This window comes from Besnoitia besnoiti, chromosome X (genome assembly GCF_002563875.1).
Source record: "Besnoitia besnoiti strain Bb-Ger1 chromosome X, whole genome shotgun sequence".
NCBI classification, from domain to species: domain Eukaryota; phylum Apicomplexa; class Conoidasida; order Eucoccidiorida; family Sarcocystidae; genus Besnoitia; species Besnoitia besnoiti.
In genome coordinates, this window is record NC_042365.1 from 40,190 (window position 1) to 52,256 (window position 12,067).

The 12,067-nt window shown below is 61.2% G+C and overlaps 1 protein-coding gene across 1 annotated transcript; it reads left to right on the forward strand.

The window, feature by feature from the left end:
• Positions 1-1,058: 1,058 nt before the first annotated feature.
• On the forward strand, positions 1,059-9,811 carry BESB_015770 (DNA repair protein Rad4 domain-containing protein; the record flags this gene model as incomplete). Its single annotated transcript, XM_029360292.1, has 8 exons — positions 1,059-2,592; positions 2,879-3,276; positions 3,719-3,809; positions 4,374-5,798; positions 5,892-7,212; positions 7,752-8,316; positions 8,629-9,051; positions 9,269-9,811. The coding sequence occupies 8 exons, from the start codon at positions 1,059-1,061 to the stop codon at positions 9,809-9,811; spliced, it is 6,300 nt and encodes a 2,099-aa protein (XP_029216268.1).
• Positions 9,812-12,067: the final 2,256 nt, after the last annotated feature.

Here is a 12,067-nt window from a genome sequence, read left to right on the forward strand (position 1 = left end):
GGTAGAGTCGGCGCGAGGCTTCCTCTTGAATGCGAAGAGAGGGGCCCGCGCCCTCCAGGCTGCGGCGCAGCGCTGCTCACTCCGCATTCAAGCGCCCGTTCCTTTCTCTATTCCACGCTGAAGAGAAGAGGAGTGCAGCCGGTCAGAGAGAAAAAAAAACAAGAGGGGACGAAGAGAGCAAAGAGAATGAGAGGCTGGAGTGAAGTGGTTGAGAGGAGCAGAGACAAGCTGGATGGGACAAGGCCGGTGAGGCGGAAGCGCCTGCGAGGAACCGCAAGCTTGGAAGGCGAAAAGACAAAAACGAAACAAAACAGCGACAGAGAGATGAAAGAGATCGGGAAAAAAAGGGAAAAATGAGCAAAGGGGAGAGACGATGGAAAAGGCACGAGCGGGAGACAGCGGAGACGCGAGGACGCGGAGACAGGGGAGAAGGAGAGAGGGGCTTAGAGAAGCACCAGACAATCTCAAGCGCAGAATTGAGTCAGTTTTCGCTCTTTTTCTTTGAGGAGAAGTATGCAACCAACGTTCTTTTCCAAGTCAGTCTTCACTCTCTGCACATAATGGCATTGAAAGAAAAGTGTAGCTGTGTCGAAAAGACGCTGCTTGTGCAATTCGCGTGATGCCACAGTCAAGCGTGCGAACTCTTGTCTCTCCTTTTCTTCTTTATTTCGCTGGTATCAAGTTAAATCCGTGAAATGCTCATCGGCTTTTCGAAATATCTCTTCTCTCTCTTGGATCTTCCGACTCCGTGGCCGTCCCTCTCTCTCTTCAGTTGTTGACTCCCTGTCTCTCTCTAACCGTTGAGCAAACAGCGCTCGATGCAGCAGCGAGCTGTTTGTTTGCTTCTGTAGCATTCTCCCTTCTTTCTTTCCTTCTCCTCCCGCTGTGTGTCGATTCTTTCTCAGTCTGTTTGTGTCCTTTCGCCTTGGGCCTCTTCTCTTTGAGGCCTCGGCAGCTCTGTTCCTCACCTCTTTTCTTCTCGGGTCGAGGTTTCAGCTCTCCGCGCGTGTGCGCTGCTCTCTGTGTCTCGCTCCTCTCTCTGTTCGAGTTCTGCCGTCATGCCGCGCGATGAAGAAGAGGAAGAAGCGGACTCGCAGGCGGGAGGGCCCGTCTCTCCACCCGCAGCGCCCGCTTCGGAGGGCGACGGCGCGCGGAGACTCGAGCCTTCGTCTTCTTCGAAAGACGAAATGACAAACGCCGAGACCCTCGCTGATCCCTCTTCTTCTTCCTCTGTCGGAGCTTCAAGCTCCCCGTTGCACTCTTTGTCTTCGCCGGTCTCGTCGCCAGCTTCTTCAGCAGCGCCTCAGCCGGCTTTGCCTTTTTCTCCTTTCCGTTCTGCGTCAGATCCCAAATCGGCTTCTTCAGTCTCGTCTTCGTCCTTTTCTGCCTCAGGCGCCGCGGCCTTCGCTTCCTTGGACGAACAGCTAGGCCTTTTTTCCCCTCAGGAAGAAGAGAGGGACTTCTCGCCTTCTTCTTCTCCTTCTCATGCGCGTGAAGACGAGGGAGACGGGCGGCAAACTCCGCTTCTCACTCCAGCGCTGTCTTCTTTCTCTCACGTCTCTTCCCACGCGACTTCGGATGCTGCTCTGCGTTTCCTCCCTCCGCCGGTGTCTTCTGTCTTTTCAGGCCTATCACCCTGCTCTGCGTCTCCTGAAATAGCCTCATCTCTCCCGTCATCGAATTCTTCTTCTTCCGCTTCTTCCGCTCCTCGCTCCTCTTCGTCTTCCTCTTCTTCCGGTTCGCTTCCTTCCTCTTCAGGTGCGGGGGCGTCTACGGCGGGCTCGTGTGCTTGCGTTTCTGTGTCTTCTGCGTGTTTGTTTCCAGCGCCTTCGTCTTCCTCTGCTTCTTCTTCGTCTTCTTTGCCTCCTGCGTCTTCTTCTTCCTCGCGGGCCGCTGCGCAGTCGGCGCGCGAGCACGACGAGGCGCTGAGGAAAGTGAGGCAGGCAGACAGGGCGTTGACTCGATTCTCTCAGCAGATCGAGCTCGTGAGTTGGATCTCGTGGCTTCGCTTCGTTCATCGCGAAACGCTCACGCACTCGCCCCTCCTCTGCGCCGCCGTCCTCGATCTGTTCCTGTCCTTCTGCGTCGAGAAAACCAACGAAGAGGAGAAGAAGAGAAGCAAACGGAGGCGGCCCGCGCCCGAGGCAGCGGCTGCGGGAGCGTGCGCAGGTGAAACTCACTCCAAAAAGCAGAAATGCACATCTTCTGGCGAGGGAGAAAAGGTAAAGGGAGAAGACGACGAGAGGAAGAAGAAGGCTGCAGGTGACCAGACACTGCGTGCGTGCGGCAGTTCGGAAACCCGAGAGAGCCACGAGGGAGCTGCCATGAATTCCTCAGGCCGGCTGAGCGAAGGCAAGGATCCAGCAGACGCAAGCGACGCAGGACGAGAACCCACAGAGACGCGGACGAACTGGGACAGCGAACCTCGACTTTGTTTTCCGGCGGAGGGCGCGGCTGCCTTTGTGTTTCTCAAGGAGACCTTCGAGGTAATCCAGCATCGCATCTCTCTGCCGATTCTGCTTGTGTCGCATTTTCGCGTCGTCTTCATCGACATCGAGTGGTTTCCGCGTGCCTCCGCAGGACTCTCGGCGTGTGCGCCTCCTCGACTGCTGCAAGAAAACAGGGAAGAAAATAAGCTCGCCTCGCTCTGCCTCCGTCATCGGCAGTCCGTGGCAACGTTCACTCCTTGGCGTTCCTGCGCTCTGAGGAATGCGTTGTATCTCCGTCCGCTCCAACACGCCGCGCCTCTGTGGCGTCTGTAGACGAACGCGTTCCTTTCCGCCCTCAATTCAGCTGCATCGCATATGCTGCTTTCCTCAGCTCTCGCAACAGCCTCTTTATGTCAGCTTCTCCGTTTTTCTCTCCTTTGCTTCTTCAGGCCGTGGACCTCCCAAATCGGCACCCCTTCTTTCTGCCGCTCCGACGCCGCGAGGGGCGCGTCTTAGGAGCGGTGTCTCCTCTGCTCGCCGTGCCGGAGCCCCCGGGCGCGTCCCTGGGGCTCCAGGGGCGGCGGCCGGCGCGCTGGCGGGCGTCGTTCTCTCCGCGCAGACTGCGACGGAGGCCGCGTTCTTGGCGCGGCGAGAAGCGGAGCGAGGCTTCAAGAAGGCGCCGAGGGGCGACGAAGGCACTGTAGGGCGCGGGTCCCCCTCAGGAAGGCCGCGGAGTCGAGCGAGTCGGTCGCGGAGGCGCGCGTCGCCCTACGGGGGAGGCGCGCTGCGCTTTCGCCTCATGAGGGCAATCGAGAAGAAGAGAGGCACAGGCGCCATGCTGGCTGTGGTAGGCGAGGCGAGGGCACCAAAAGGCAGCTCTAGCGAGAAGGGAGGCGACCGCAGAGAAGGCAGAGAGGAAGGAGGCATCGGACAGCCTCAAAACCGACTGAGAGAGAGAAAGAGGCCAGGCGAAACTTCCGGCGCAGAGCCGAAGAGCCGGAAGCGGACACTTGTGGAACGACAGCGTCCGGGTGCCGCGGAGAACGAAGGAAAGCTCGACCAAGAAGAGAGGACGGGCTCGCAGAGGCTTCGCTTCCACAAGGCTGTGCGCGGAGAGAAGAGTCGAGCCGAAAGGCGGGGATGCATCCGCGCATATGCCAACAAAAAAGGCCGACGTTTACAGGGCGAATTGGGCAAGGCTACCGCTGCATGAGAGGCGGCTGCGCTGTGTTTATGTCTGCCGTTTTGTCACTTATCGCGTGTCTCGGTTTTTGGTTTTGCTCACGCAGATATTCGTCGCGCTCTGCCGGGCGCTGGGTGTCCAGGCCCGCCTCGTCCTCGCCCTGCCGCCCTCGGATATTCAACTGCCCTCGCGCCCCGGTAGGTAGAGAACCTCTCTTCCGCTTCCTGTCCTCGGTCTCTCCTCTTCGTTCGCCACATTCTCTGTGCCCAGGTCGTTTCGCTGTCAGGTTCAGCGAGTCTGCTTGCGGGCGCGGTTTCCGCTCCTTCGTAGAAGAGAGTGTCTTTCGAAGAAAAGGGATGTTTAGCCGGGAAGGTAGCGTCTAAAGTATATACCCGACAGTCTCAACTCAGATGTGCAGATGATGGTAATTCATCTTTATGCGGATTAGACCAACGCTCGACTCCTCGTTTTAAGTTTAGGAGTTTTGTGTTGGCGTCTCGCGGGCCACGCGGAGTCTCTCTCGCTCGCTCTGCCTACGCTCCTCTGTGTCGCGTCTCCTCGGTGTGCCGCCGCGGCCTTCTGTCCTCATTTCGTTTCTTCAGGCATTAGGGTTTTTGAAGGAGACTCTGCGTCTCGCGCGCAAGCTCTGCTTCTGCAGCCGGTCAGCGGTGCGCCGCTTGAGGGGTGTCGTCGCCTACACACGTCGTGCTTCGACCTTTGTGCTCGGCTGTCTATTTAACTTTTCTTGCTTTGTTTTTTAGGCGGCTCCTGCTGCCTGACACCGACGCCACCCTGGATTGTTTCGCTCTTTCTTCGGCTCCATCTCCCTCTCCCGGCCTTCCTCAACGTGCCGCCGGAAGCGTATTTCTCTCAAGCGTTGCCTTCCGCGGCGAGCGCTCGAGTAGGGGTCTACGACGCCGTCTTTCGGCCTCGAAGAAGAGACGAAGGCCGCGGCCGCGAACTGGATGACAGCGAGCGTTCCGGCGGGGATCCCCCGACGGCGCATGCAGCAGCCGAAAAGAGGGACAGCGAAGAGACAGACGAAGAGGTTAGCTTCATAGGCGAGACGTCCGCTCAGGGGCCTTCCTCTCCCTCGCCTAAAGCGCCAGCCGCCGCCACGTCTTCCTCCGCCGCTTCCTCTTCCTCCCCTACTTCTTCTTCCTCCGCCGCGGCGTCTTCGCTGCTGTCTGCGGCTTTGCCTGGCTGCGTGTCTCCTCTCTCGGCTTTGCTTGCATCCTCGCTCGCCTGCCCGCCTGCGTCGGGTGCTGGGGCCGTCGCGGAGGCGCCGGAGTTGCCGGCATCTGCGCTGTGCTCATGGGCGAACGCAGCGCAGCTCTGGGGCGAGTACTACTGTGAGCGATCGCGGCGATGGATTTCCTGCGCTTTCTTCCCCTGCGCGTTCCTCCACGACGCCGCCGACGTCCTCTCGGGGCGGGCGGCAGGCGCGCGGAAGCCGCCGCCCGACTTCTCGGCTTTCCTCTCTGCGTTCTCCGCGGCTCAAGCCCACGGACAGAGCGCATGCACCAAGAGAGAACGCGACGGGGAAGCTGGAGCGGCGCCGCAGACGGAGTCGGCGCTGAAGAGGCGAACGGAAGCGAAGGCGAGGCTCGCGGCGGACTCTCAGGACGTCGAGTCGACTCGAGGCAGCGCCGGGCGAGCAGAGGGAAGAACTTCGACGCGACAAGAGGCTCGCTTCGCCTTCTTGCCCACGTACCCGCCAGGCGGGGCGACGAGTGCGAAGGCGGAAGAAGAAGGGCGCGTCGCCGAAGCGCGCAAGTCCGAGGAAGAAGAGAGAACGAAACGCGGGCACGGAGGCCCGAGCAAGACGCGAGGCGAACTCGATTCCCTCCTGCTCGACGGGCTCCTTCTGACGAGACGCAGAGAGAGACAGAGCCGATCTTCTTCCTCTTCTTCCTCTTCTTCTTCCTCGTCTTCCGAGGAAGAGGAGGTAGGCAACCGCGGGGAGGTGACTGCGGGGCTGCGCGTCTCAGAGAAGGCGACGAGGAGCTTGGACGCGAGGGTGGGCGGCCCGCATGCCGCGACAAAGAAATATGACGGAGAAGGCGGTAGAGCAGCCGCCTCGAGGCAAGCTCCTCCTCCCCTGCCTGCGTCGGCCTGCGTCCCTCCGTCTTCGTCGTCATCTGCTTCCTTGTCGGTTGTCTCTTCTCCGTTGCCGCCTGAGCCGAGTACGCCGAAGGCGTGGACGAGCCGCTTCTTCCCTTTCCTGATCGGGCGGGCGCCGTTGCTGTTTTTCTTTTCCTCTGCGCGCCGCCTGTCAGTCCTCGCGCGAACTTCGCCGCCGGCGTCTCCTCCGTCGGAAGGTCAAGAGCTGGCTGCCGGCCGGTCGCTCGTCGCCGCGCTCGCGGAGTTCCAGCGCCAGGCGGAGGCTGCGGCGTCGCCCGCGTCGGATTTGGTCGTCTCGTCGCCCTTCTTCGCCAGTCTGCGCGCGTCGGGCGCCTCGTCTCTCTCGTCTGCGGACGGGGCAACGCTGCGGGGCGGCAGCCCCACGGGCTTGCTGGCGTGCCTGTTCGCCCTGGCGCTGTTGAGGGGGATGGGCGAGCGCGTCTCGCTTCCTCGCGCGTTTTTTCAGCTCTTCGAGGACGAGACGCAGCGTCTAGCTCGCGCGTGCGCCGCGCCCGGAGCCCCCGCCCCCGAGGCGCCGCTCGAGACGAGAGGAAGGAGCCAGGGGCGCGACTGCGAGGGCGACCGCGCGGCTTCCTGCAGAGCTGCCTTCCCGTTCGAGGCTGAGGAGGAGCGTCACCAACTGGCCGTTGAGTTCAGCGAGGCGTGGCGACGGGCCTCTTCGCGGTCGGCGTCTCGCTCCAGAGACAGCAGGCTCAGACGCACAGGAGGCACCGCGGGCGCCCGATCCGCGGCCGGCGGCGGCGGGAGACAGCGACGTTCAGGAGGGGCACCTGGGGGGACTGACACGCCGCGACTGGCGTCCAGCGACCGCAGGAGCCACCCTGTCACTGGAGTTCTCTCTTCTTTAGCCGGTTCAGGCTCGGCGTCCTGCCGACCCGCGCCCACTTCGCCCCCGGCGGAGCTGGTCGGCGTCAACTTCCTGCGGGCGGCGGTCCGGCGCGGGCGTCGAGCGCGCGTCGCGAGTTCGGCGACTGGATCGCTTTCTCCTCCGTCTTCCTGTTCTTCGTTCTTTGCATCCGATGCGGCGAACTCTTCTGCAGCGGGCGGCGCGTCTGCGGCGCTCCCTGCGAGTGCGAACTCAACTGGCTCTCCGCAAGCAGAGGGGCACTCGCCCAAGGAGCGAGGCTGCGCCCTCGGCCAGAGTGGCCCTTCGGGCGCGGTCGCGCCTCCTGTCTCCGCCGCTGGGGCGCCCCAGGGCGAAAGACCGGGAGGGCAGGCCTTGCGAGGTCGAGAGGGAGGCGCAGCGGACAGGGGACCTCAGCGAGCAGGGGCAGGGGGCGACGGCGGTGACGATTCTCAAAGTGAGGATCTCTCTTTTCTTGGCTTCCTTGTAAAGCCAGAGCGCAACGCGGGCGGGGGAGAGGCCGGCGAAATTGGAGGTGGCAAGTTGCGCTTCGTCCTCGCCATCGATGAAGACGAAAGAATCTCTGACGTCACTTTCCGCTACGCTTCCAGGTACGCGCGTCGGCAAGTCTCTAGGCGTTTTGGGGGCCTACGCAATGAAGGAAAGTCTTTGCATCGATGCGGCGGGCGGGTCGTCCTTCTTGTGCGTCGAGCCAGGACCGGCCGCCTCCCTTCACGAGCATACAGAGCCCGTATCTGTAGACCCTCCGCACTCAAGTATATACACTTTCCATGACTGCACATATACATGTGAATAGATATGTATATATATGTATGTGTATGTATATATATGTATACGTATGTATATGTGTGTGTATGTGTATATGTGGGTGGGTGTGTCGCTGCGTTGCTGCATCGTGTCCCAACTCGCCAGCGCCGCTAAGTGTACGAATTTGGATCTGCGGCTTCTTTTCTCTCTGTCTCTCAGCTGGCTCCGCCGTCGCACCTTTATGAAGACAGATGTGTATATGATACAGTTGTAGAGTCTGCACACACGCAACTCTTTCTGGGGACTGGGGGCCGCGCGGCGGCTGCACTCCAGCTATCTGAGAGGCATGCAGTCGTCGTTTCCTGTGTGTCTGAGTGTTTAGTTGGCAGAAAGTTCTGCAGCGGCGCCCTCATCACCTGCAGGTGTGGTGGGACCTTCCCGCGACGCGCGCCCTCCTCAGCCGCGCGGCAAAGCGGCAAAGAGGCAGGCCCGAGGAGTTGACGCAAAGCGGCGGCGCCGAACCCGACGAGTCGCAGCCGAGCGGAGACTCGCCGCGGTCGCCAGGGGGCAGCGGGAGCGAGGGCCTGCCTCGCAAAGCCGCCAGCCGGAGCGACGCAGAGAATGAGGGCGAAGGAAGCGGAGGGGAAGTCGAGTCGAACGAAGAGGACGACGCGGAGGACTGCGGCAACGAAGAAGATGAGTATATCATCTTCGGCGACGAGGCAGAGTCGCCGCTCCCGCAGGGGGACCAAGGCGCGGAGGAAGGGCGAGAGGAGACAGAGACGCCGACGCAAGACGACGCGAGCGTGAAGGCCCCCTCGCCTGAGTTGCCGAAAGAAGAAGACGCCGCTGAGGAGGAAGAACGGCGCCGCCTCCTCGAACGCGAGCCGCTCCCAACAAGCAAAGCAGGATTTTCAAAACATCCAAAGTTCGTCCTGGGTTCGATGGTAAGCGGCGTCATTCCGACCATCGTCGGTCTCGCCTTCGAGCCTTCCATGTAGTATTTCAGGCTGGCTTCGTCGCATCTCTTGGTTGACTCCGCTGCGCGATATGAGCTCTGAGCTGCGTCGGCGTACGCCACGCCGCTGCGGTGGCGTGGGTGCATCAGTTGAGTTCTTCCCGTTCTCTGTGCACGCAAGTCCGGTAGCTCATCTCTGTCCGTTGGTCGGCGCTTGGTGGGCGCGTGTGTTTTCACAGCGCCTCGTTCTCTCGTTGCAGCCGGCTGTTTGCCCTGCTTCTGCGTCTCTGTGCTTCCGCAGCTCCGCCCGTACGAGTACCTGCCGCCGCAGGCCCGCCCCGCGGCGTTTTTCCAGGGCGAGCTCGTCTTTCTCCGCAGAGACGTGTCTCTGTTGAAGACCTCTCTGCAGTGGGAGCGCGAGGGTCGGCGCGTGCGCGGAGACGCCGCGCCGCTGCGCTTCGTCTTCCGCAAGACTCGGAGGCCGCAGCCGCAGAGTCTGCGAGGCTGTCAAGTCCCCGGCCGCGCGGCGACGCGTTGGCTGAACCCTATTTTGCAGAGGGAGGAAGAAGACTCAAACAGTCGCGGGGAGGCGGAGGAGGACGCGGGGGCGGAGCGGCGCGTCGCCCTCTACGGCCGGTGGCAGACTGACGAGAAGCCGCCGCCCAAAGTCGAGAACGGGCGCCTGCCTGACAATGGGAGAGGAAATATTGAAGTCGGCAAGCTGGTAAGTGTGGGCTCCGTCTCAGCGGAGCTCAAAGGAGAAAGAAGTCGCGACGCGGAGTCGAGCCCCGACGAACCTCGATCGCTGGGGGGGGGGGGGGGGGGCTGGCGGAAGGAGGGGGGGGTCGGTCGTCTCCCCCAGTCCGTGCAAAGTGTCCAGCGCAGAAGGCGACCCCGAGTGCTTTGCGAGTGCGTCTTCTTGCTGCGTGTTTTTCTCGCAGGCCCCCGTGCCCATAGGAGCTGTGCACATCTCCTTGGCGGATTTTCAGTGTGCGGGGGGGGGGCGGCCGGCGGCGTCTGCCTTTCTGTCTGCTGCGCCCTCCGCCCCGTCGCTTCTCTCTGCATTTGTGCCCTCTTCGGGGAAGACGCAGACGCCGCTGAGCGCGGCGAGTTTGGGCGGCGCCCTCGTAGCTGCGGCGGTCAAATGCGGAGTGGACTTCAAGCCGGCGATCGTCTCGTTCGAGCGGAAGGCCTTCAACGCCTCGCCTTCGTCGGCGGCCTTCGCCGGCTGGGTTCCAGTGCGCGACGGCATCGTGGTTCTAAGTGGAGACGAGGCGCGCGTGCGCGCGGCCTGGCGGGAGGAGCGGGAGAAGCGCGAGGCGGTGTGGCTCAAGCGACAGCAGCGCCGAGAGGAGAGGGAGAGAGAGGAGGGGCTGCGGAAGTGGCGGGTTCTCTGTCGGGCGCTGCTTTTCTGGCGAGAGCGCGAGCAAGAAGAGCGGCGGCAGCGCGAGGGACGTCGCGGTGCGCACGGTGAGAGAATCTAGCCGCAGCGAAGCCCGCGAACGCAGCCGAAGAGGGCGAGCGAAAAGGAGGGATGGATTCAGGAAACATGAGGCAGGGCGCCTGAGGGGGTCTGAGGAGGTCTCCGCGGCGGGACGAGGCCGCTTGTCGCCGAACGCGCGAAGACGACGGCCTATGGATGGCGAGGAGCAGGGCGTGAGGAGTGTGACCTCAGGACGTCAGACAAGAGGGAAGGGAGAGTAGGGGAGGAGAGCGAGAGTTTGTGAAGAGTGAGTTTGCCAGCGAAACAGAGACTGCGACGGCGCAAACGGCACCGTGAATACTGGGCATGTGTCTTCTAGTGTGCGTTGTGTGTCGAGGGTTTTCCGTCTTTCGAAAACGACTGAACTCTGTGCGCGGCGCCGATTTTTGAACGATTTACGAATTGCGTCAATTTGCAACAGTTGCGCGGAATCTGCGCGCATCGTGATGCACAGCAGGTAGCTAAAGCCGCGTGAGGCTCGCTCACCGCAGCCTCAGTGCGAGGCCTCCGCGTCGTTCTTTATCGGGGTGAAGTGAATTCGTTTTGCCCCAGAGCAGCCCCTTTAGTGTTAAGAAGCACAGGCGATGCTGCGCGCCTTAGCTGGTGCTGCATTGATAAGGCGCGCAGCATCTCCTAGCCCCACATCTTGATTTCGTAGTCTCAGTGGTTCTCGGTAGAACTTAACTCAACGGCCTATACAGCGTATCCGGCCCGCGCGGACTTTGCGATTAAGAGAAACGTCTCCGTTCTTCGGTGGAAAACTTGTTTTTGTCACAACACAGAGGTCAGCGGTGCACGCAGCGTGTGCAGCTAGAAGGGAAAGGCATGTGGTGGGCTGCAGCGAAGCAGGAGCTGGCAGGCCAGGCCGCTTCGTCGTCGCTTCTTTCGGACTGTCAGCCGCGGTGGGAGTGGCTGGAGTAGCACAGAAAAGTGAGCAGAACGATGGAGGGAACCTACGAGGGTGTCGCTTCATCGTTTGCTGCAACCGCAGTTCGAACTGGCTGTGGCCTGACCACCAGTTCATGCAGCTCTGGTCCCGGACCAAGCATAGTTGAGATGAAAAATCCTCTGGATATGGAGTCAGTTCTGAATTCGGTAGTGGTTTGGGGGGCAGTGTGTATCTTCCACCAACTGCTCGCGTGATGGTGTCAAATCCAGAGGCAACTGACCGGATTATCGGGGCCTTGCCGTTTGGGCTAGGAATACCTACTTGACTCCGGTTTTTTTTCCAGGAATAGGTATCCTTTGCGGCAGGACGCCCCTGCGCCTCTCGTCCGCGGATAACTCAACTAGTGCGGAAAATTCTCGAGCGTGAAAGTGACTACAGGGTGGCCGTGTAGGCCCGCGTTTGCAGGGGTCGCGGGAAGCGAAGGTGGCGCTCTCGCAGCGCAGGGCTGTTTGGAGGGTTTGCGCGCCGCACTCGAGGCGCATCTTCGGGCTCTGCGTTTGCCCGATACAGGCACCAGGGGCGGAAAGCGAAACCGAGATTGACGAAGGAGCTGTATTTATGCTTCCTGTAAAACCGGTCCCGCGACATGCGCGGATTTTGAAAAAGTTAGGAGGAGCAGCATCGAATCAAGTCGGACGATCAGACACGCAAAGGGCGCGTGGCATGTCCTCGGAGGTAGCGAAAAACAAGACAATATCAAAATGAGGGGCTTCGAGGACCCCAATGCTTCCCGCGCGCGATTAGGATCCCCACGGCTTTCTCACTGGCGCTCTCGGCTCATGGGTTTCCGCCGAGCTTTAGCTTTCGAGGCGCAGCTCTGCGCCGGCGGGCAACGATATCTATGCATACGGATTTCCCAGACTCCCTCCAGACAATAAACAAACCTGTTTTTGAACATACTCCGAAAGGCTCTGCGCGGCCTGGGAAGGGCACCGCGTTGAGCCTTGAGCTAGGCACGTTCCGAGACTGAGTAGGCCGCGTAAGGCTCCGCGTCTGACTCTCTCTTGGTATCTCGCTTTAGCGGAAACGAATGGAATGCAAAATATCGACGAGACAGGCTCTCGTGCATGACCAGCCCTTAAAAGTGACATGCAGGACAAGCCTGCGTCCTCCTCGCCGCTGACGTTCCTTTGCTCTTACGCCCGCGGACTTAGACCCCAAGCAGTCAGACTGCTATTCCGCTGAACCTGAAGCACCCTGGAGGCCATCATCCCCACTGTGTTCCCTAGGCACGCTACTCTCCCTTTTGGAGGCGCGCCCCCACAGCTTCGACTTGTCTGTCGAGGCCGTCGCTGAAGTTCTCCATCT